Source organism: Zootoca vivipara, chromosome 9 (genome assembly GCF_965207765.1).
Source record: "Zootoca vivipara chromosome 9, rZooViv2.hap1.1, whole genome shotgun sequence".
Taxonomy (NCBI): domain Eukaryota; kingdom Metazoa; phylum Chordata; class Lepidosauria; order Squamata; family Lacertidae; genus Zootoca; species Zootoca vivipara.
The window spans coordinates 10,261,377-10,287,180 of NC_142592.1; the positions used below are offsets into that span (position 1 = coordinate 10,261,377).

Below are 25,804 nucleotides of genomic sequence, written 5' to 3' on the forward strand. Positions count from 1 at the left end.
CCCAAAGGTGACTAACCCGCAGTTGCTCACATGTAATGGATCACTATAAGTTTATTTTGTTTCTAAGATGCCCAACCAGCATAGGATATTGCATGGAATTATTTGGGTATATTGGACGTTTTTGTTCTGTTATGAAGAAAGCACTGCAAGGAAAGTTTTGAATAGTATCTAATGGGTCTGGGCGATGCTTCATTCCAAAATGAGTTAATTTTTATGCACCCAGTCACTTCAAACTGCACAATATTAATATCTGCAATATGTCAGTGTATGCTAGCATTCTGTGAGAGAAGAGGCACATAGCTGTGAGACAAACTTTAAACCCGCTGGTATAAATATGCTTCATTGTAACTTACACATTTATCTTACAGTGCCAATATTTATTTTTGTTCAACATATCTACCCCCAGATTTGATTGGAACAAGAGTGCCTTGTCACCAAATGTATTTCCCTCTTTTTTGGCTATTGTTGTTGTTGTTGTTTAGTCGTCTTAGTCGTGTTCGACTCTCCGTGACCCCATGAACCAGAGGATGCCTTGGAAACTCTCACTTTCTTCTCAAAGCTCCCCCCCCCTTTCCTGTCCATTGAGTTTTCTTTGCAAAATACTGGAGTGGTTTGCTAGATCCTTCTACAGGTGCAACACATTTAGTCTAAACTGTCGGCTATGACCTGTCCTTCTTGGGTGGCCCTGCACGGCATACTGAAGGTCATAGCTTCTTGGAGTTATCCAAGCCCCTTCACCAAGGCAGTAATCCATGAAGGGGTTGGCTATCATAGTTGTAGTCAAATACAAAATTAAATTAAATTGAATCAAATATTATGGACAAAAGCTACCCTCATATATTTAAGTAACAGTTTTCAGTGATTCTGAATGAGCAGCTTGTATGAGCAGATCATCTGGTTAATGCAAAATTGTGAAAGCAATTGCTCCTTCATGGTTCCTTACAAATTAGAAGACCAAATATAGATGCTGTTATATTTTCATTCAGAGTATACCTCCAGGGCTATTTCTATAGAACCTCATTAAATTCTTTCCAAAATGGTTTTCTTTAAATAAGGTGAAGGTCATTGTGGTTGTCTTGCAAATCTCTATCCTACTGAATGAGAATTCACAAATCTTTGTATTGGAGGCAAGGTATCTCTTGATGAGTTGTTGAAATCTTGAGTACATGTAATAGCTACTTAAATAAATTAAGGATTAGAAATTTTATAGAAAATTTTATAACCTTTTGTTCAGTTGTGAATTGTTCTTAAAATAAACCCTCTAAGTGTCATTTTTGATGGTGCATATCTTCTTAGAGCTGTGTTTTTCGTATAATATTTTAGTCAGCTTCTCCTAAATATGTGTTAAAATATATGACCTGAGCAAGCCTTAAAAAGTACTTATGCCTAATTAGTTCTGACAGAATGCAAGTTGGAAGTGCACTTCCAAAACCCATTGTATTTATAGCAGTAGATTTCCACCTATGGTTTCCTGTCTAACAAGATGTCTGCTTTATACATATACATGGATCTCCTTTGCCGGATGAATGATCTAAACTCTGAAGTAGACCTGAACAACTACTGAGATGCATTATGTACAGAATACACCCAAGATGGACAGGTCATAGTGGAGAGCTTTGACTAAACGTGATCCACCTGGAGAAGGAACTGGCAAGCCACTCCAGTATCCCTGCCAAGAAAACTCCATGGACAAAGACAACAGGCATACCAGCCTTTAATCCTAGTCATTAAAAATACTGGAAGGGTTGATGAAGTCAGGCGAACTCCTTTGTTTGGTGAGGCCTGAGGTGATAAAACATCAGTATTTCAAAGTATCAAAAGAACTGGCTGTTAGAATGCAAATGGTTAAATGGCGCTTTGTATTTTGAAACAACAGAATGTGGAGAGATGGGACCAGGAAGCAGAGAATGTTCCCTGGAGACTAAGATAGGCTGTAGAGCAAGAAGGATGCTGTAAGGATAAACTGGTGTTTTTGGGGATACTGCTGCTCTGTGCCCCTCAACTGAAGAGTAAAGGTTGCATATGTGTGTAAAATAAATAATATATCCTGGGTGAATGCTTGGAACCCCCTGGAATCTTACTATTTCTTGGCAGAGTTGGGGGGGTTGGCATCCAACCTTTGTAACAATATATAAAATGCTTTATAGAGCATTTCTTTTCTTTTTCTTATTGTATATAGAGCATTTAACCTACTTCTGTATGTTATCGATTGGTTCTTTATAAGCAGATGGAAACATGTTGTGGGACAGGCGTTCACATTATTCTGCCCACAAAGCCATTGTAAGATTGCAATATTGGGTTTAAGAATAGTTACCCCACCTTCATTTAAATACGAAGTCAGATTTTATACAAAAATTGGGTAGTATGATTTATAACTCAATCATCATTTTCTAAAAAGAATCTGGCATCTGATGGATGTAAAACCAAGTCTTCGTGTTGGCTTTACATTTACCTTTTCAGTATTAAGATTTTTGTAGATGTAAAGTGAAAATTGTCTTGGTACTACATTTTTATATAAACGGAACGTTTCCTCTTGTTTATTCCAAGTATGGCCACATCAGAACCTTCTGCTGCTTCTAAATATTTGTATGCGGTAATCTTTGACATATTTCTTTTACCTCCCTGCTTGGCCTCACACACGCATTCCTGCTTGCTCACCCTCCTATGGAATCCCATGACTGCTGTGTGTTTATCATACAGCTGTGCCAAAAGTAAAGGCTGAATGAATGAGATGGAGATTAAAGCCAGCACCATAGTCTGAACCTGTATTCAATCACTGCAGTCGTGCTGTTTGCCTCCTGAATGCTGATGAAGTGCCATGAATGGTCCCATGTACTCTCATTCCAATATATTTCAGGCAGTAGTGATTATTGCTTGTACTCGGCTAAAGCTCGAGATAAATGGCAAAGCCTTCCTTAGCAACAGAAGGCTTCCTCTTATCTCTCATAGGATTGCAAACTTAAGGATGTGGCACTCCGTTTAGAAGTAAAACTGACGGAGGAAAGATGCCATAGGCGCTTTGCTTTCCATGGAGATTTGAAACAGCCAACAGCAACATGAATCTTTGCAGCTCAACAGGTTTACGTGTACAAACTCTCTCTTTGCTAATGTAGCCCAGCCAAACACGATTTTATCATTCAAGAAAGAACTGTATTTAAATAAACAAATAATAAAATTGTTTCAGTCAGTTTGATGTTTGTGTTAGGATCATACATATACACAACCCTCCATGCTTTGTTTTCTTTCTTTGGTGATACATAATGGCTTATATCTTTTCGCTGCAAACAGTTCCATAATCTTAAAACGTTACATTATTTTGCCTGTATGCTTGTTTTACCTGCTTGCACCTACCAAAGTTTAAATATTTGCAAATAGGTGAACAATGCTAAAACAACACATGGGAGTAGGAGAGAAAAAGACATAGCTACACAACTTGGATTGCAGGTCCTCCACAATATCACTGGAACCGGGTTATTTCATTGTATTTTTAGTGCAAATAAGAAGCCTCTTTTTTTGTTTCTGTTTTCTATCTCCACAAGAGGTAGATAGATGCAGTATGGGCTCAGTAATAATGTACTCTGCATTCCCACTTCATGTACATCAAAACAGAGCTCAGGCACGTCCGGGGTGAAAATCACGCAGTTTCTCAAAATCAAACAAACTTCCAATAATGGCTTTCCAGGGCTAATTGCACACTTTTAAAAAAACAAACAAACCTGTGACTTTTGCATTAGATAGCGTAAGATGTTTACACTGACAGTGAGCACAATTCCACTGAGTAAATAAAAAAGAGGCAAAGGGTTCAGATTATTAGATTACAATACCCCATTTTTGTTGCTTCTTTGTTTAATAACAAATATCTGTTGATGGACGGCCGCCTTGCCTCTGCCCCGGACACACTGACCAGGTGCTTGGAAGCTGTGGCTGGATGGCTACGTGGGAGCCGGTTGAAGTTAAATCCTTCGAAGACAGAGGTCCTCTGGCTGGGTTGGGATGACATGGGGTTGGGAGGCCAACTCCCATCTCTTGTGGGGGCTAAATTAGTGCCAGCGCCTTCTGTCAAGAGTTTGGGTGTAACCTTCGACGCCTCCCTTTCCATGGAGGCGCAGGTTGCAGCCACAGCAAAGGTGACATTTTTCCATCTCCGCCGTATTAAGCAGTTGGTCCCTTACTTTTCTCGCCACGATCTGGCCACAGTAATCCATGCGACGGTCACCTCCAGGCTTGATTATTATAACTCGCTTTACGCGGGGCTGCCCTTGAAGCTGACCCAGAAACTCCAGCAGGTGCAGAATGCCGCGGCGAGGCTCCTTACAGGGTCCCGGCCGCGGGACCACATTCATCCAGTGCTTTACCAGCTGCACTGGCTCCCAGTGGAGTACAGGATCAGGTTTAAGGTGCTGGTTTTGACCTTTCAAGCCCTATGCGGCTTAGGACCCTTGTACCTACGGGACCGCCTCTCCTGGTATGCCCCGCGGAGGACCGTAAGGCTCACAAATAACAACATTTTGGAGATCCCGAGCCATAAGGTGGTTAGATTGGTTTCAACTAGGGCCAGGGCCTTTTCAGTACTGGCCCCGACTTGGTGGAACGCTCTCTCACAGGAGACCAGGGCCCTGCGGGATTTGACATCTTTCCACAGGCAAAGCTGTTCCGCCTGGCCTTTGGGCTGGACTCAGTCTGACCCCTATGTTTTCCTCCCCTGTGGTTTTGATTTGGGCTACTTTAAAATGAGGCTGCATTTTAAAATTTTAAATTTAAACTGTATCTTAACCCATATTTTAATTGTTTTTCTTTCTTTTTTTACTGGTGTCAGCCACCCTGAGCCCGGTTTTGACTGGGGAGGGTGGGTTATAAATAAAATTATTATTATTATTATTAATATTATTATTATTATTACAATGCACGAAGGATCCAAATGAGTATTTCCTTGCCAAGGGGACTAAATGTCTGCAGGTACTAGTGAACAGTCTTTGCTTCATGATGTGTACGATGGAAAGAAATATGTATAGGAATCCTGTAAAACACCCCCCCCCCAAGTTTATATCCTGCCCCTCATGTGTTATGCTTGCAAACATTTACTACTTGGGTGCGTGGGAAAAGCAAATATGTAATCTTGAATGCTTCAGGTGTGTGAGTAGGATTTTTGAGTGATGAGTGGCTACAAGATCCATTCAGTGAAAGGAGGATAATGCTATGTTGGCTTTTCCATATGATGGTCCAGATGTTTATTGCTTCTAAGAGCCTGTTGTGGTTAAAACTTTTAGAGATTCAAGTGGAAGCAGTATTATTATAAGAGTAGCAAGCTCAGCAAGGCGGACAGATGAGCCTTTACTGCTTGAAGGGGTGAAGTCCAGTGTGAAGAAGCTTGAGTACCTCTCTTTCATACTTGATAAAAAGAAATATTCAATGCAATAATTTAAGCTGTTTCATAAAGGGCTTTTTTTTTCAGCCGGAACTCAGTTCTGACACTTCTCAGGTGGGCACCATTGCCATTCTAAGAGGTGTTCATGGTGAGTTCCAACACCTCTTTTTCTAGAAAAATAGCACTGGTATTTAGATGAGTTATTGCTGTGTTTATCTTGTTTGCTTTTGGTGTCTTGTACCCATTTTGAAGGGACGCGGGTGGCATTGTGGTCTAAACCACTAAGCCTCTTGGGCTTGCCAATCAGAAGGTTGGTGGTTCGAATCCCTGCAACGGGGTGAGCTCCCGTTGCTCGGTCCCAGCTCTTGCCAACCTGGCAGTTCGAAAGCACGTCAAAGTGCAAGTAGATAAATAGGTACCACTCCAGCGGGAAGGTAAACGGCATTTCCGTGCGCTGCTCTGGTTTCATTGTTCCATTCCGCCAGAAGCAGCTTAGTCATGCTGGCCACATGACCCGGAAAAACTGTCTGCGGACAAATGCCGGCTCCCTCGGCCTGTAAAGTGAGATGAGCGCCGCAAACCCATAGTCATCTGCAACTGGACTTAACAGTCAGGGTTCCTTTACCTCTACCTTTAACCCACTTTGATTATGCTTGGAGAGAGACAAGCTAGAAATGAAGGAAGTACTGGATTAGGCCATCGTGTCTTATACAATCACAAAGGATATCCTGGAGGTTTATATATAATCATAGGTGTTTTGTTTTTGTTTTTTAAAGGTAAAGGACCCCTGGGTGGTTAGGTCCAGTCAAAGGCGACTATGGGGTATGGCGCTCATCTCAATTTAGGCCAAGGAAGCCAGCGTTTGTCCACAGACAGTTTTCCTGGTCATGTGGTCAACATGACTAAACCGCTTTTGGTGCAACGGGACACCGTGGCGAGTGCCAGAGCAAACAGAAATGCTGTTTACCTTCCTGCTGCAGTGGTGCCTATTTATCTACTTGCACTGGTGTGCTTTTGAACTGCTAGGTTGGCAGAAGCTGGGGGACAGAGCAATGGGAGCTCACTTCACCGCAGGGATTTGAACCGCTGCCCTTCCGATAGGCAAGCCCAAGAGGCTCCATGTTTTAGACCTAAGCGCCACCTGCTCCCCTATCTTCATCTTTACCTATATATAGTCATATAACCATAGCAACAACATGGGAAGGTTGGCCTTCAAGTTCTTGCTTAGGTCAGCTTTGCAAATAAGCCCGCAAAGTCATTGGCCTAGGAAAAGGTGAGGAGGAGAATTTAGCCTGCGGAAGCTAGCTAGCAGAAAACGGGTAAAGAGCTCTTCCCCTTTTGCAGAAGCCTATTTCATTTTTTGTCCTGGTCCTGGAAGAAGGGGTTTCCTTCTGACAGCCCACTTCATCTCTGCACTGAGTGCAAAGAAGGGAGAGAGCATTTGTGGGACTTGCTCACTCACTTGCATGGAGTGAGCAAGTTGTCTATGTTATTGTTGCCTATGGCTACCAAGCTACTGCTTAAATAAGGTCTGACTTAGATCATTTGCTTCATTTACCACAGCATATGTTTCCCCCTCTCTCTTTAGAGGATTGCTAATCTGTATATTAACTTTCTTCCTTTTTTAAAATACATTTTTATTAAGTTTTACATAACAAATTTCAATTCAAACATTAAACATCAACACCATCATTTAGGATTCCCTGAATCTTTCGACTCCCCTCCCCTCTTCAATGGTTACCGTTATCAATCTTTTCCCCCCAACTGCTTCCCTTATTTTCTCTATTTTTATTTTTAATAATCCATTTTATCATAGTTTTTCGTTCATTACAAGCATCACTTAAATCCTGCCAAAGTTTTTAGTTGTTTACTGCATCTGTATGTTAACTTTCATCTCTATGATTCAAATGTGGTTTAACCAACCAGTGAGTGATACATGAAATAGGTAGGATTTCTCTTAACAGATTCTGATTTTTGCTGTCAGAATGGGTCTTTAAAACCAAATCTGTACAGCACGTGCTCACTCTTTGTGAATGGTATTGTTGAACTGCTACCACATTTATCACCCTGCTGGATTTCTGTTTCCAGTGCCTGTGAACTTTATCAAAAGGGGGAAAGAACCAACCTTCTCCTTCTCCTTTTTATTTCCATATGATTGTGTCCTTCCTTTTAATTCCACTGTTTTCAACTTTTATTTGAGATGGACTATTATTTCCAATATGCCTGTTGTCTTTGTCCATGGAGGGATACTGGAGTGCCTTGCCAGTTCCTTCTCCAGGTGGATCAGGTTTAGTCAGAACTCTCCACTATGACCTGTCCATCTTGGGTGTCCCTGCACGGCATAGCTCATAGCTTCTCTGAGTTGTTCAAGCCCTTTCACTATGACAAGGCAGTGATCCATGAAAGGAGGCAGTGGAAGACAGGAGTGCCTGGTGTGCTCTGGTCCATGGGGTCACAAAGAGTCGGACACGACTAAACGACTAAACAGCATTATTTCCAATGTACATTTGGTTATGCCATCACATGTAATATATATGGTGTGGGTTAGTGTTTGTGGATGTTACCAACAGGAGTAAATTGTTCTGTTGCTTGCCCTGAATGTATTTTTGCAGGTAGCCATTGGCTAAGGTGTGTGAATGATAAAGATTGTGTTCATTTGAATGCAGTTTCCACCAAGGGTGTTTGTAAGTCCCCGAGCATGCTTCCAACTAGTATGTGCAGGGCCTCTCAAAATATGACAGTTAAGTTATTTAATTTGGCCTAATATGATGGTAATTCCACTGATAAAGTGGAATATTGGTTAAAAATATATATAACTGAAAACCCTGTTGGAAAACTAGAAGTATGTTCTTCCTTTCCATTTACCCTGTGGATTTCTGTAAATGCTTTCTGACTGCTCTCTTTGAATAATGCTACTTTGGTGTTAAAATTACATCTTAGTTTTAAAAAACTCTCAGTACTTTAGGCATAATATTGTTTGCTTTTGTGTCTGGAGTGCATCTTCCTTTAGTTTCTCCAGTTTTCATATAATGCTTTGATTAGGTGCAATCGTACAAGTGTATTGCAATACCTCGTTTATGCTGAAACCTGTATGAGGTATGAAAATCCCTGAACAGAATTTGTAATGTATGTATTTGAGCAGTGCAAACCTACCTCTCTTTTCTCTTGCTAAATTCATGGGAGCCTGTAGGCCTGCATTTGCTTCCTGTGATTCCAGCAGTCATCGGACTCATTTGATTAGAGATAGCTGCATTCAGTTTTTAAAATGGAATGGTAATAGAATAAGCTTATCTCATATCAGCTGTGCAGTTTTGTTGGACCAAACTGACATAAATTTATGAAATCTGATGACAGTAGTAAACTGAAGCTGTCTAGCTCAAAATTGCAAAGGGAGCGATGGAGAAGCAAGCATTAATGAGCTGGGAAATTTTTCATCTGGAGCAGTGAACAAGAAACTACACATTTTAAGAACTTGGCCTCAGATTGGAAAGCAAATATTTATAAATACTTTACTGGACACTGTCAATAGATTGACTGCCAGTAGATTGTGCTTAATGTAACAATCCTTATTCTTGCAAATAGTCACATTGTTAATGCCAAGTATATGATATGTGGGGTAGGGTATATCCATCAACATTTCTTTGATGAAAGTTGGGACAACAACAACAACAATTTTATTATGTATACTCCACCCATCTGACTGGGTTGCCTCAGCCACTCTGGCTTCCAACACGTTGTTGTTGTTGTTGTTGTTGTTGTTGTTGTTGAGTTGTTTAGTCGTGTCCGACTCTTCATGACCCCATGGACCATAGCACGCCAGGCACTCCTGTCTTCCACTGCCTCCCGCAGTTTGGTCAGACTCATGTTGGTAGCTTCAAGAACACTGTCCAACCATCTTGTCCTGTGTCATCCCCTTCTCCTTGTGCCCTCCCAACACCAGGGTCTTTTCCAGGGAGTCTTGTCTTCTCATGAGTTGGCCAAAGTATTGGAGCCTCAGCTTCAAGATTTTTCCTTCCAGTGAGCACTCAGGGCTGATTTCTCCACCAGCACCATAACTCAAAAGCATCAATTCTTCGGCGATCAGCCTTCTTTATGGTCCAGCTCTCACTTCCATACATCACTACTGGGAAAACCATAGCTTTAACTATACGAACCTTTGTCGGCAAGGTGATGTCTCTGCTTTTTAAGATGCTGTCTAGGTTTGTCATTGCTTTTCTCCCAAGAAGCAGACATCTTTTAATCTATGTGCATGCAACATCTATGTGCATGCAACTGTTTGTGTGTATAGAATTTCTGCTGCCTGGGTGAAACACTGGCTTCTTCTTCTTCTTCTTCTTCTTCTTCTTCTTCTTCTTCTTCTTCTTCTTCTTCTTCTTTCAATAGTACCCTTCATCCTAGGATTTCGGGGTGGTTTACAATATAAAAACACAGAAATACATAGCAACAAACAAAAACAATACCAACCCACCGAACAGTTTCGAAGGCCATAGATTATTTAAACAGTCAAAGGCCTAACTAAAAAAAGAAAGGCAAGACTACCACCAACTGGCTATCTTTCAGTACTGTGCAAATAGCAAAAGATGTCACCAGAACATATAGAATTCAAAATATCAGAGTGTCTGGTACCTGGCCACCCTACCATAGCGGTGAGCACAAAAAGAAAGTAACTGTAAAAGTTTCGCTCTCAAATATCAACATTTCTGTCAGGTGTTGGTAAAAGCCTGAGTCAGGGCTAGTAATGGAATGAAAGTGGCCACCATAAGTGGTTTTACTTGAAAGATAGCAGTGAGCAGAATTGGTCTACGAGATGCAGACCAGAACTTTCTGATTTGTAGTTTCTTAGCTCTTGCATACCCCAATTTTTCATACCTGCTGTGCTGTTTGTTTATGCATAAATTAATTTATGCATTAGTAAAATTAATTAATTCATGCATTGATTAATTTATGTATTGATTAATTAATGCATTGATTAATTAATGCATTGATTAATTAATGTATCGCAGAGGTTTGGTCACAGCAAAATTCTCCTCAACTGGTAGCCAGGGGACTGTGAGTTGAATTTCCCTTCAGTCCATATTTGGGAGCCTACAGAATCCTTCACCTTATGATGGTGATATCTCATTGGTAAAGCCTTGCAGAAGCCTTCTTTGGTGCTCATGAGGTCCTGCCCACAGCCACTGATATTCAGCTTGAAGCATCCTTTGGTAGCCAATATATAATAGATTCTGGGATGTGTGGGGTTCTCATAACAGTTTGTCCAGTTTGCAGATGTGCTCACAGCCTCCACACCTCAAGTTGGCAATAGGGCTGGGCAATATATCAATATACATTGTCCAAAACCAGATTGAAGTCCATATTGTGACACCAGTTTCATAATTTTTGACCTGGCAATGTTTTGTGAATCATTATGTGGGGGGGGGGGAGCTGTGCAAAAATCACAATGTGGGAAAAACTGTGAAGCCATCCACTTGCCTCTACATAAATCCATCCTTATTTCAGACATCATAATGTATCAGAATATCGTGATGTACAGCTGGTGATAAGTAGATAAATCATGATGCTGAAAACCAGATATCACCCAGCCCTAGTTGGCAACCTCTGCTCTGGAATGTATATACTGTATTGTTCGTGCATATATGATATAGGCATGCTTCTTAGTCTTCCTTAGGAAATCTCCAAAAATCCTTTATACAGTGGCTACTGGGATTCACTTCTTCCTAGCAGATGTGATATCTGCAGGTAAAATTTGTTAGCAGCGAATTAGTCAAATGAACCTTTGTACATTTTGAGTTATAAAAAGAGCTTGTGTTGCTAGGCATCCAAATGACGGCACATGGGGAAAAGTTACTGTGTGAGAGTGTAACATAAGGCTGCATGTGCAATTCAGAGAAATACATAAAGAAGGCTGATCGCCGAAGAATTGATGCTTTTGAATTATGGTGCTGGAGGAGACTCTTGAGAGTCCCATGGACTGCAGGAAGATCAAACCTATCCATTCTGAAGGAAATCAGCCCTGAGTGCTCACTGGAAGCACAGATTGTGAAGCCGAGGCTCCAATACTTTGGCCACCTCATGAGAAGAGAAGAATCCTTGGGAAAGACCCTGATGTTGGGAAAGATTGAGGGCACTAGGAGAAGGGGACGACAGAGGACGAGATGGTTGGACAGTGTTCTCGAAGCTACGAACATGAGTTTGACCAAACTGCGGGAGGCAGTGGAAGACAGGAGTGCCTGGTGTGCTCTGGTCCATGGGGTCACGAAGAGTCAGACACGACTAAACAACTAAACAACAACAACAACAACAACAACAACAACAACAACAACAACAACAACAACAAAGATTAATATAAAGCAAAGTTGTTGTTTTTTAAAGGTCTCTAGAATGCTAAGTTCAAACAGAACAGAACCTCTTGCTGGCAAAGGATCCTGTAAAAAGATGTTTCAATGTTCATTGTGCCTTCTATGACTAAACAAAGGCACCCCTCCCTGCAACAGGACAAAACTGCTTTCAGTCATGCAGGATCACTCTGACAGTATCTCTAAAGGTAAAGGTAAAGGACCCCTGACAGTTAATTGCAGTCACGAACGACTCTGGGGTTGCAGCACTCATCTCACTTTACTAGCCGAGGGAGCCGACATTTGTCCACAGTTTTTCTGGGTCATGTGGCCAGCATGACTAAGCTGCTTCTGGTGACACAGAACACTAAAACCAGAGCAGCGCACAGAAACACCGTTTACCTTCCCGCCGGAGCGGTACCTATTTATCTACTTGCACTTTGACGTGCTTTCAAATTGCTAGGTTGGCAGGAGCAGGGACCGAGCAACGGGAGCTCACCCCGTCGCGGGGATTCAAACCACCGACCTTCTGATCGGCAAGCCCTAGGCTCAGTGGTTTAGACCACAGCGCCACCCACTTAGTAACCATTCACTTTGTTACGGATGTTACCTCCAGCCAATTGTGAAATTGGTGCCTGGGATTCACGTTTTCACAGGTACAAAAAGCAGCATATTGATGATGGTTTAAAAAAGCATTATATTTGCAACAGAAGTGCATCACTGAGAAAGTTTCCATAAATGGAAACCATATTTAGAATACATTTATTGGGTTACAGCAAATAGTGTCCATGCACTAGCAGAACGGGCATCTGTTTGTACAATAGAACATCCTCTCTCTCCCTTCCCCAATGCCCCTTCAAGATTGCTCCAAAAGGTTAGGGGAGCATCTACTATTGACCTTGTATTTGCCATTTAATGTATTTAATCCACCACCCAAGTATGGAGGATTCTAACAAATGCCAGAAAGTTGGTATCTGCTCTGCCACGTTCTTGTGCAAATTCAAATTTCTGCTGCTATATAACTTTCAGCGTATTGCAGGTACAGTGGAACCTCGGTTTATGAACACCTCGGTTTATGAATTTTCGGTTTATGAACGCCGCGGACCCATCTGGAACGGATTAATTCACTTTCCATTACTTTCAATGGGAAAGTTTGTTTCAGTTTATGAACGCTTCAGTTTATGAACAGACTTCCGGAACCAATTACACCCATGCTTCGTGTTAAGTATGCTTCAGGTTGAGTACTCCGTGGACCCGTCTGGAACGGATTAATCCACTTTCCATTACTTTCAATGGGAAAGTTCGCTTCAGTTTATGAACGCTTCAGTTTAAGTACTCCGCGGACTATCTGGAACGGATTAATTCATTTTCCATTATTTTCAATGGGAAAGCTCGCTTCAGTTTATGAACGCTTCAGTTTATGAACAGACTTCCGGAACCAATTGTGTTCATAAACCGAGGTACCACTGTATTAGCATAACTGTGCAATCCAGTCTACTTCTGTTTCTGCACCTGCACTTCTTCCCTATTTTCAGATTTCCTGACGATTAAGTGCATTCTGCCTGTGCTGCTTCACATAAATAAAATTAACATTATATATTCAATCATGAGCCAATAACTGGGGGCTCTGTTCTGTCTTGCAGGAGGCAAACATAAAACACCTGTTTAGGGGGGGGGAGTTATGTTTTTATCAGCCCTACTTTAAGAACCAGGACATAATCTACAATCTAGCAGCTGCAACAAAACAAACAGTGCCATCCTCCATTTTTTTTAAAGCGGGAGGGGAGTTACTTTTTTAAAAAATGAACGTGGTTAAACAATCGCTACTTAGACGCCTTGGTTAGAGAACTCCAGCAGCAGTGGGACTTTGTGTGCACACTGGGAACTGAGCCCAGTGTTACCCAGGCAGCATGCAGCCACACATTGTGTTGGTGTATGGTGGGTGGAGCTGAGCGAACAGACTATGGAAGCTGTACTCCCTTCCTGGCCTCTTCAGATCTTCTCAGCACCCTCCCATCCTGAGCACAGTGCACGTTACGCTCACTGCCTTCTGGGGGCTGAGTAGTGTCGTCCCCCCCCCCCGGCGCATACCTGCCAAGTCCCGGACTGCAGAATCTGGGACCGGCAGCCGTGTGACACCGGAAGTTGCGTCAACGCAAATTCCAGTGTCGCTTTGCCCATCTATGGGAACCAAAAATGGCCCTCGCCGGCTTCGAAAGTCACGTCTATGCATGTCCGGAAAGTGCGTAGACGCAACTTCCGGTGTCGCTCTGCCCATCTATGGGCACCAAAAATGGCCGCTGATGACACTGGAACTCACGTCTATGCACTTCCGGACATGAGTAGACGCGACTTTCGAAGCCGGCACTGGCCATTTTCGGTGCCCATAGATGGGCAAATCAGAAGGAAAAAAAATGGCCGCCGGCAGGAGAATATAAGGGGAAATAATGGGAGATGAGGTGATACGGGCGACCGCTGGGAAAAGGTAAGAAAAAATGGGTGTTTCCCAGGGAAAACGGGGTACTTGGCAGCTATGCGGCCCCTGGCCACTTTGCTTCTTCCAGCTGACTTCCCTCCTCCCTGCTCCGCACTTTCTCTTACTGTGCTATTTTGATGCTTTGCCTTTCTTAACTAGGTTGATTGGGTTGTTCTGTTGGTTGGCTGCTCCTGTCATTATCCCAGTTTAATTGGCCACTTTGGGCAGCAATGTGTTGGAATATCACAGGGCAGAGTTTGGGCGAGCTTCCTCAGTTACCTTTATGGTGAATGGTGAGACCAGGGACTAACCTTCCGGGTTTGTGGGGCCTCTTGGCTTGGTAAGGATCACCTTGGGGGCTAATCCTCCTGAGAGTGGGTGGGTCAGGAAGGCCTCCCTATCTACCCTCAGGTGTGGGGCTGATAAAAGGGGGTGGTAGTGGAACTGAAGGCAATTCCCCTTTTCATGTTCATGTAGCGAGGCAGGCTTCACTCAAAAGCAAGGTTCCCACACAGTCACACTGCAGATAATTTGTATAAATTTAAATAAGCATACACCCATGTTTTACCCAAACTTTCCTTGTGCCACGCTTTTTAATTTCATGACTGTGGCCACTACAGACAGCCCCATATTTGTGTGGGAGTTGTGTTCTGGGTCATTGCGTGTTTGCACAAAATTGTGTGCAATTGAAACATTCTGCCTCTTTCCACTCCCAACCCTCCCTGCTCCACTTTTTTAGTAATGTCTTTTATGATGTTTCCAGATCGCTTCCGGATCCCACACATATCCTTCATGCCTAAAACAGGGTTTGCCTGTATAAAGTTTTCTGACCATATATATATTTTTCCTTAAAACGTTTTTTCAGAGTTGTAATCCTATTGCTTTTTAAAGTAGCAGTAATACAGAAATATTATGGAAAAGATCACGTTGAAAGGGGCGATATTTTATTTCCTGAGTAATTCCTATTGCTTAGAATTGTTTAAAAGCAGTTACATATTTTATGCTGATGTTTTGTAGCAGAAATAAGATTGGAGCAGAGCAATGATAAAAGCTTTTAATTGACTGCAGTTTGTTATTTTTAAACTGTACTGTGTTTCACCAAAGTTGTGGAGGTATGGATCCATAATTCCAGGTATTTTGGATGAAGGATAGATAATTTTTAACATACCTGTTTCCCTTTGGATACTTTTGTGCTTCTTGCACAAGTGTACTTGAAGTATGTCTCTTATTTTAATCACTACTAAAGTAGTGATTTCAACAAAGTTAAAGTGATTTGTTCCATGAAACTGTTTATAGAAAATAGTTTTCTGACTGGTCCAGACTGAAAGTTTTCATTTGGCTAGCACAAGGAGAATATACTGGTTACCTCTGTTCTTATTGTATCCATAAGCTCATTTTCCATTTGTTGTGGAGTGCCTGTGTGCCTGCTATGACAATGGATTGTGACTTTTTTTCTTCCTGTAATAGAGTGGCTATGGTGCATTCAGTGACTATGGTACCTGTTGCTGGTTCTTTTTCCAGGTCAATTGGCTGCAGGTACATGTGAGATTGTTACGTTGGACAGAGATAGCAGTCAGCCCCGAAGGACTATAGCCCGACAAACAGCTCGTTGTGCATGTAAAAAAGGACAGATTGCCGGTACAACGAGAGCAAGGCCAGCCTGCGTCGATGGTAAGAGACAAAAGATCATTTAACTTAACATCCACCCAACGCGGAATTGGTTATCAAGCACTTCATTTGCTCAGATTGAAAAAGTGTCTTGTCAAATATTTGCGCAGTCACCAGCCAAGCCAGCATGTTGACCCGAGGATTATGCTGGAAATTCTTGTAGACATTAACTGTGTGCCTCTAACAGGCAATTGACTCGCTTTCTTTTCCGGTCTGGAGCCTTTGTTTTCTGTTAGCTGACGAAGTTGAGAAATGTTTGGTCATTTCTCCATGGATCTGTGTCTGTGGGACGGTTGTGTGTCAGTGGGCAACCGAGCCATGCTGTCCAGATGGTGTATTGGAACAGCGCTGTATGTTTCCTCTGCCAGGATCCACAGACTTAGAATTGGTTTTGTAATGGTGTGGGAAACTGATGTCCTGCATTGCAGTACTATTGTGTTAAGAGAGAGATCGCTTCTCGGAAACCTTTCTATTGCTTCCTCCGAGCATCGAGAGCTGGGTTCACAGCCAGCCTAACTGGCGTTGCTAGTTGAATACTCTACATCTTAATTTGAATCATAGCCAACGTGGCCACTTCTGCATGAAAGTTAATGTGGTTGGGGAGAGGTGGAAGTGCTAGTGAATATGAAATTAGAATGGAACGGTTGTATTATACCTTATATTTCTGCTGCCCCTTACCTCATTAAAAATGTCATTCTGTATGATTCATTGCAGATGCAGTGTTGTTGCCTGCAGCTTGCAAAAATGCTGATGTAGAGGGGGGATGAAAATATTTCACTTTGAAATGATTTTTATGTCTCAAATGAGCTGCTGTATTCCAACTAAGACACCAGCGGTGCAGCCTGCTGATGAAAACTTACCGACAAACGTTCAGGTTGCAATTAAACTAAACTAAAACAGGACTCCTGTTATAAATAGACGGCATTAAAAATAGCATGTTTTGATTTAGCTTTTGCAGGGGGAAATACAAACGGATGCTTCTGTAGAAAAGATTATAAATTCAGGTCTGCTTTGAAAAATGACTCACACTTGAGCTCATTTAAAAAAATAAAATGCTGAGACTTCAGTACCATTTCATCAGACTTTGACTCCCCTACTGACTATCAAAGAAGACAGCACAAAGGGGATTTCATTGCCTGCCCACCAAGCTAAATATAAAGCATCACATCCATTCTATTTTTGTGTTTTGCCTTCATTCTTGCTAATACTCTAAAATCTGCTTGTTCTTTCCCTTTGCACCATCATATTTTGCCATGGTATGTTTAGTTGTTTTCCCCCTCCCCATTAGATTTAAATAATGTTGTTTCATTGCAGTTCTAAGTCAAATATCTTAATAGGTCTACTAATCTTGAAATTGCATTTAATTAGTCCGGCATGTTAACTTGCTTTATTTTTGCATAGTTTGAAGATTTCTATCCAACTTTTCCTCTATTGAGTATACTCAGTTTATGATATACAGTGGTGCCTCGACTTACAACTTTAATCTGTTCCGAAGGCACCTCCATAGGTCGAAAAAATTGTGTCGAAAAGTGCCATTGGAAACGCGATTTCCCATAGGAATGCGTTGGAAACGGAAAAATTCGTAAGTCGAAGCAACCCCATCTAAAAATTCGTAAGTTGAAAAAACCCTATCTAAAACCGTAAGCGTGCGACCATTTGCCCCATTCATAAGTCGAAAAATTCGGTTGTCGAGTCGTTCGTAAGTCGAGGTACCACTGTATTAGAGTTCTTCCATCTGAAAAAAGAGATACAGCTTTGGTTCAACCAAAGTCATTTTGTACATGTGATTTAGATACATATTAGTGTTGAGTGGACCCATGTCCTACATTTACAGACTCATATATATATGATAGATTTTGTTATGAATTCTGTTATTTTATTCCCATTGTGCATGTTATTTTTTAATACCCAATTTGGAAGTAAACTTTATTACAACCAATATAATTTATAACCAAAAAATGTGTATAAGATTCTGTGTAAGTTGTCATCATAAAATATTTATCAGCATCATTTTCTTAAATAATTCAAATAGTGAACTCAAGTGGCTCAGTGTCTAGCAAAGAGACTACCTCAAATTAGAATATTGATTGCTGCATAGTCAGGGAACTCCCTAGTTATTTAGAAGGATTTAAGTATGTACTGTATAAGTAACCCTGAAATGACCTGATAAGGACTCATGAACCTGAAGAATTTAGGGGTTGTTGATGCTATAAACAGTTGAGCCTGTAGCAACGATAAAGTCTAGAGCAACTGAACTTGTTTGATGGAGCTTCAGATTGCATGCCAAAGGCAAGAACTTCTGCCTTTATTGTTACATTTTATTTAGGCAGAGGGAAAAACTCACAGCTACCACAAATTCTGAATTTAGACTTTTTTTCTCCCTTTGTACAGTTTTTGCTTCTGCCACAGGAAGAAGGGCTGTAAAGGAACTCAAAGTCAGAAAGACTATAATCTAGCAGTTAAGTCTGATTGAGAGCAATTGAGGCACACAATGTCAATGCATGTGTTAATTACAAGAACAAATTAAACTGAAAGGTTTTTAAATATATATTAAGTTAAGGTGAAATAATGAAAGCAACACTTTAAAAACCATAGTGAATTGCTATAACTTAATAAAGTTAGGTACGGTTTCTTTAAATATAATCAATTCACTAAGTGATTATTCTCGCTGGGGCAGCATACAGTGAACAAAAATATATAAAATCAGAAATAAAGCAAAGTAGCAAATAGTAGCTATCAACATGTCAAAGGCAAACATGTAAAGGTAACTTGCCATCTTCAGAGTGACATTCTTAGTGTCATAGGATAGGTGACAGAATGTGTGGATAATGTGCAGACGATGACTTTTCAGTTGACCAGGATGCCCAAACTAGATTTGTAGACATATCACTTCATAGTTCATTCAAACCATGGTGTACCCCAGTGTTACACAACAACCTCTTAGATACAAGACTTTTATATATTTGATTCCCTGTTGATTCCATATTCACATATGTTAGTGTTCACATCTGATTAGCATGTTTTCACTTGACACTGATTTTTTTTAATTAGACCAGAATGTTAATTACATTACTTTCAGCTAATATTATTTTTTCTTTCCCCCCCCTGCCACACCCAGTTATCTTTGAAAACCTACTATAGTTGGGGGTCAAAACTGTGAATGAATCCTAGTTCACCAGACTCTTACAAAATTATGGTGTGTCTGCTTTACGTTGTGTCCTTGAAAGGGAGAATGTAAAATATGTTTCACTCTAAATATAGAAAATAAGAGCAATACATAATTAAATTAATGTACTACAACTGTGATCCATGAAATAGTTACAGTTGACACTTGGATTTTAGCCATTCTAATTGTATTGACTTCAATGGGTGCAAATTGTTTTAAATTTAAAGCACCGTGGCTTAAATAGCTTATCTTCAGTGAGACTAAAATGGCTGCACTCCAAATACCCTGTCCTAGTGTATTCATGAGCTGAGCTGAATAAGTACAGTTCTTACGACTATAAGAAGTTTTATGGATTGGTATCCGTTAAATTCCTGAAAATACTGTAGGATGTATTGTAGGAGATCTCAGCCTTTAAATGTCATCCTACTTAAGATATAAGGCTTCTTAAGATTATAAATACTGAATTTATAGTGTGTGTTACTGCTTTCACTGGATATAAATCTAGCACAAATAAAACAAAAAAGGAAAGATCTGATGGATTTGTTACTAGCATGGTGTTGGCTGGTGGGGGAAACTTTAGGAAGACAGGTGTTTGTTGCTAAAACCTTGGGATTATTCCATATTCATATTCAGACGAATAAGCTTGGATAATTTATTTCAAGGCAGAAGAGCTAACTAGTTTCAGTAGTGTTTGGTCTTACTATATAACAGTTTGTTAATTAGGAAACTAATTAGGTATTGCGTGTTCAGATCCCAAGACCTCCCCAGTAAATAAAGACACATTCGACTCAAATTTATCTTTTGGTTTTTGGCAGAATTTAGGCCACAACTTTATTGATTACAGTTAAGTGAGTGGTTCCATAGGCTCTGGTTCGGCTAACTCCCGACGCCCACGGTAGGTAGCACTGACCCAAGGCACACCATAGGACAGCCGAGGGTAAACACCTGGGGAAGGTCGAGAGCCTGGGAGCAGACTCTGTTCACTCCCCAGATGCTCCCCGGGACTCAGGCACGGGCACAACCCCCTACCTAGGGGTTGACCAAACCAATTCGAGTCCTTGAATTCCTTTAATGGAATACACTTCACATGGGGATCGGCACAGCTCCCCATCCCTATCCACCTTGAACCAGTGCCTATCTGCAACCTTACAAGTTGTGACGATTTGCTACACGGCAGGCGAAACCCAAATGGCAAAAGCCAATCAGCCAAGTGGGGAAATTCCTACTGTGCCCCTCTCCCAACGGCAGACGATACACGACGGTATAGCAAGGTCAATTGCTGAAAAAATAAATAAATAAATACAGGGAGAGGTGGGCGGGTGTTCCGATGCATGAGCGAAAAGAGGAAGCTCTATGACATTTGCATGACATTTGCATTGCATTGCCTACTTTCTCATTGGCCAAATTGAACCCAGCAAAGGGGGACCACCAATCAGGCATTGTGGCTATCCAAAGGACCCCACCCACAACCATGGGTCAGTCATGTTAATCTGACTGCGACACATGCCCTTTGTGAGGAGGACATGATTTGTCAAGTTGCTAAACCAGTACACCTTTTTATTTCTTTCATTCAGGAAAAAAAAATAGTTGTATGGTCACAATTATCACTACTGAGGAGGTGAGACATTGATCAAAGTCTAACTTTATGCTCTTTAAAGGCTTATAGTTAATTCAGCTTTTTCTTTTCACATAATATGAATACAGATAGACATAAGGATACAATAACTTCATAGGTCCCTTCCACATCTGTGTACACAGAAAGATCAGCCATGCATCATAATTGCAAAAATAAATTCTAATAATACCACAGTAATTTGGATGCTAATGCAGCTTGGCAACCTGTGACTAGTGGAGATTTATTCTAGTTGAATGGAGAATGTTACTTGGATACCACAAGTATTTAATGTTTCAAATGAAACAGTCCAAATTATCTTGGAGCACAATGAAGTTCCTCAGCCATGAGGTAAAGACAGAGGTACTGGTTTGATCCAAGCTTTTAAGTTTTTTAATTGTGTTTCAGACAAGTTAGTCTGACACGCAATGTACCTGAACGCAGAAGAGAGAGACTTTTTTGGAATGTCGCTATATGCTGATCTACATGTTAAAGCCTGTAAGGAGGACATGCCAATACCAGTGTGACAGCTGCCTTATGAAGCGGTTATAAATGCATGGGTTATATTTAATTAGGGACCCAGGTGGCGCTGTGGGTTAAACCACAGAGTGTAGGGCTTGCTGATCAGAAGGTCGGCGGTTCGAATCCCTGCGACGGGGTGAGCTCCCGTTGCTCGGTCACAGCTCCTGCCAACCTAGCAGTTCGAAAGCACATCAAAGTGCAAGTAGATAAATAGGGACTGCTCCGTCGGGAAGGTAAACAGTGTTTCCGTGCGCTGCTCTGGTTCGCCAGTAGCAGCTTTGTCATGCTGGCCACATGACCCGGAAGCTGTCTGCGGACAAACGCCGGCTCCCTCGGCCTATAGAGCGAGATGAGCACCGCAACCCCAGAGTCGGATACGACTGGACCTGATGGTCAGGGGCCCCTTTACCTTTACCTATATTTAATTAAGCCACCCTCAATGGAACTTTTCAGCCTCATCTCCCTGTGTCCCCCCCACAGTCTGCTCCAGAGTTTCCAAGGAGAGAATCAGGCCCGGCTCTAGGTAGACCCCCGGTGGCGCAGGGCACCATGGCGCCGGCCTGCCAGAAAGGCGCCGCGAGCTGCGCCCGCCCGCTGACCGGCCGGTCCGCCGGTCCGCCGCGCAGCTGCGCCTGTGGGAGCCGCGCTGCGCCCACCCACCCACCACGCTGGGAAACGGGGCGGGAGGACGCCGGAGAGATCCGGTGCACCACAGCGGCAGGGGCGTTTAAGACGGCCCTGGAGAGAATAGGGAGGGGAAGTCTAACTGTGCTTGCACAAATGGATTGACTTACATGGATACAACCAATTAGCTTGTATCACATGGAGAATCATTGTACCAATATAACACAATGATGATAATATATATGAAGCAGGCTTCTTCTACTAGTTCCTTGGGATAGTCAGCCATCAACTGTTACATCAGGAGTTTCAGTGGTGCTGATGACATCCAAAACAGCTTTCACCATCTTAGAATCATAGAGTTGGAAGAGACCACGAGGGCCATCCAGTCCAACCCGCTGTCAAGCATGAGAAGAATTCAGTACAGTGGTACCTTGGTTTTTTGAACCGCTTAGTTTATGAACAACTTGGATTAAGACTGCTGCAAACCCGGAAGTAGGTGTTTTGGTTTGTGAACTTTGCCCCGCTTCCTGTTGAGTATGTTCCATTTGTAAAATCTCTGCCGCCCTAGCAGGAGGAGTTGTTGTGGGCCCACGAGGCCTTCATGTGTGTGTGGGGGAGAAATGGTTGCCATTCCCCCCCCCAGCCCATTGGTCAGCTCCCTGCCACGGCACGCCCTTGGCTCATCCAATTAGGAGGTTCCAAGGGGGCGTGGCTCGCTGATTTAAGCGAGCATGCGGCAGGGAATCGGCCTCACTTCTTTCGGATTAAATTCGTAAGTCGAGGCACCGCTGTACATCAAAGGCATACTTGGCAAGCACTGTTCGTAATTTGATGTCAAGGCTAAAGCACCAACATGTATGTGCACTGGCTGCTGTGCACTTCCTGTGTGGTGTGGTCACTGATGGGAGAAGGAAAAAAGAGGTACAGTGGTACCTCGGTTTATGAACACAATTGGTTCCGGAAGTCTGTTCATAAACTGAAGCGTTCATAAACCGAAGCGAACTTTCCCATTGAAAGTAATGGAAAGTGGATTAATCTGTTCCAGACGGTCCGCCAAGTACTTAAACTGAAGCGTTCATAAACTGAAGCGAACTTTCCCTTTGAAAGTAATGGAAAGTGGATTAACCCGTTCCTGATGGTCCGCCAAGTACTTAAACTGAATCGTTCATAAACTGAAATGAACTTTCCCATTGAAACAAAATAAAAAAATTCCTTCAGTAGCACCTTAAAGACCAACTAAGTTTATATTTTGGTATGAGCTTTCGTGTGCATGCACACTTCTTCAGATTCCATTGAAAGTAATGGAAAGTGGATTAACCCGTTCCTGACGGTCCGCCAAGTACTTAAACTGAAGCGTTCATAAACTGAAGCGAACTTTCCCATTGAAAGTAATGGAAAGTGGATTAACCTGTTCCTGACGGGTCCGCGGAGTACTCAACCTGAAGCGTACTTAACCCGAAGCATGGGTGTAATTGGTTCTGGAAGTCTGCTCATAAACTGAAGCGAACTTTCCCATTGAAAGTAATGGAAAGTGAATTAATCTGTTCCAGATGGGTCCACAGCGTTCGTAAACCGAGGTGTTCATAAACCAAGGTTCCACTGTACCTTACAGATGATATACCAGTTATCATATGGACTTTGAAATTAACACTGGTGGGTTTTATGAAGTGGTTTCTCTTCACCCATCTGACTAATGTGTTTGCGCTATAAGGAATCGAAATGACTGCTGGTACAACTGAGATCTTCCTTCTGTCCAGCACACCGGGTTGGTTTGCTTATCTCCTGTGAAAGTACTACTACGGTCTTGGGAAACAGTTGCGAGCCTCTGAATGTAAAACAAACATTTGAAACATTACTGAGGCATAGCTGCCAAGTTTTCCCTTTTCTCGCGAGGAAGCCTATTCAGCATAAGGGAAAATCCCTGTAAAAAAGGGATAACTTGGCAGCTATGTACTGAGGTGGGGGAGAGAAGTGCTCTCCCATGCATTTCTATGGCTCATGTGTACGGTTTCCTGTGTTTTGTGGGTAATTTTAAGAGGCAGAATAAGGTATGATGTTTCTTGTGTTTTATAAAGGTGGCAGGCAAAGGAAAACATAGGTCGGTTACTGTGCAAATCTATTTCAATATGCTCTAAAGCAGTTGAATGACAGCTACAGTCTCTCCACCTTACCCTGATCGATCTTGTTCTTTATTCAAACTCCTTAATTACTGATGACACCATCTTATAGCTCGTATGCACCACACCTCATCTTGCGTCACTCATAAGGGATTTCCCCAATGTTTGTCCCTTTTAAATTTGCCTGTCCTTGATATGCATGGTCCCTTCTCCTTCCTCATCATTTTGCTTCTTCCATCACCAATAATCTCCTTTGTGTTGTACTTGTCTTTCCATTCTGTCCTATTTCTGATGCTCCCTGAATACCATTTGGCTGTGGAGGTGATCTCTATTATGCCATAGAAAGCACCTAGAGATGAAAATAGGTGTCACCAAAGTATGAAGAAAGAATTATAGGTGATGAATAGCTATTCATGTTATAGTTTGCTTCTCTTGCTTCCCTGGAAATTATATTGCATCTGTAGTATCCCCAAAGATGCGGAGATTTAACTGTAAGCACAAATTACTTCATCTCTCACTTTAATGTGGTCTCCTTTGGGGTCTAACCTGGCAACAACATGGCAGCTGAGGCTGGGAAATGAAAACTGAGAGTGCTGGGAAATTTTAAGATTTAATTATTTAAACTGGAAGTTCGCCAGGACGCAAGGTTTAACTCCCTCATGCATACAGGCGCTGCCCTGGGATCTTTAATTACATCAAATGCATGCTTTATTTTACTGGGGAAAATGACATGTTCAAAAACATAGTTCATCAGAAGGGGATGTTTGTTCATTGCATACATAATTCTGCCATTTGCATTCCGTGTAGTTCGCAGGTAATTTTGCCTTAGTGATCGCCAGGGATGTGCAAAACCTGTCTTCTTCTTTCTATTGAATTTTCTGCTTGGCTTCCCTAAGCTCTCTGGTAGCCCCAGGTTCAAAGTTCAGATAGGCTTGCTTTTCTGTGTCTTAGCATGCAAGGTTCTTGTCCCATTGCCACTTAACACACACACACACACACAGAGAGAGAGAGAGAGAGAGAGAGAGAGAGAGAGAGAGAGAGAGAGAGAGTAATTTGCACAGTGAAGCAGGCTTCTACATGCATATTTACATCATGCATACACATTTTGAATGCACAAAATGACACTCTGAGCCACCCAGCAAAGGCTTGCATGTGGCTGCATATGTGCTTTGAGTCTACATTCTTTGTAGTGTTTCATTAATGTATTGAAGTACTCGATCCATATTTTTCTGTGCACAACCATATTTGCTGTCTTATATTCTGTAAAATGATAATAACGGAAAAGTGAACCCTGGCATTCAGCTCTTCCTGAAGTCGGTGGCTACAAGGCCTCTATTAGTGAGACTTTCTGTCTTTCCTGTAGTCATTGCAGAATTTCATTATACCACTGGGAAAGAATAAATAGAATGAGTGTAGATAACTAGCAGCTTATAATGGCTGCATCAACAATAGCCATCCATACTCATGTCAAGTAAAATAAGGAAAGCCTATCTTCAAAAACCTTTACTACTTTCTGTGAGAGTTTCAATAACTATTGAATCCAATTCTTTACAGCTTTCATAAGAGTTCTCTATCCCCTAGAGCTTATTAACCCCATTTGTAGTCCTACAATGCAGAACTAATGATTTCTTTTTTCAGGTTGTCTAGAAGCATTGTTGACATTACATGGTCACCTTCACCGATGCTTTAACTGAATAAAAGCTTTAACTCTGAATAAAAAGTGGTTGTGAGAATATATAGCAAAATAAACATTCTTCCATTTGCACTCTCTTAACAAAGTAGCTACTAGGGACGCAGGTGGCGCTGTGGGTTAAACCACAGAGCCTAGAGCTTGCCGATCAGAAGGTCGGCGGTTCGAATCCCTGCGACGGGGTGAGCTCCCATTGCTCGGTCCCAGCTCCTGCCAACCTAGCAGTTCG

General features: G+C 41.9%; 1 protein-coding gene across 3 annotated transcripts in view; it reads left to right on the forward strand.

The window, feature by feature from the left end:
- The window catches only part of TAFA5 (TAFA chemokine like family member 5), a 238,489-nt gene that overhangs the window by 61,931 nt on the left and 150,754 nt on the right, over positions 1 to 25,804 (forward strand). For all 3 annotated transcript variants that reach the window (XM_088652576.1, XM_088652575.1, XM_088652574.1), the window contains exon 2: positions 15,698 to 15,847. In XM_088652576.1, coding sequence (XP_088508702.1) covers positions 15,698 to 15,847 — 150 coding nt within the window. The remainder of the gene's footprint in view (positions 1 to 15,697; positions 15,848 to 25,804) is intronic.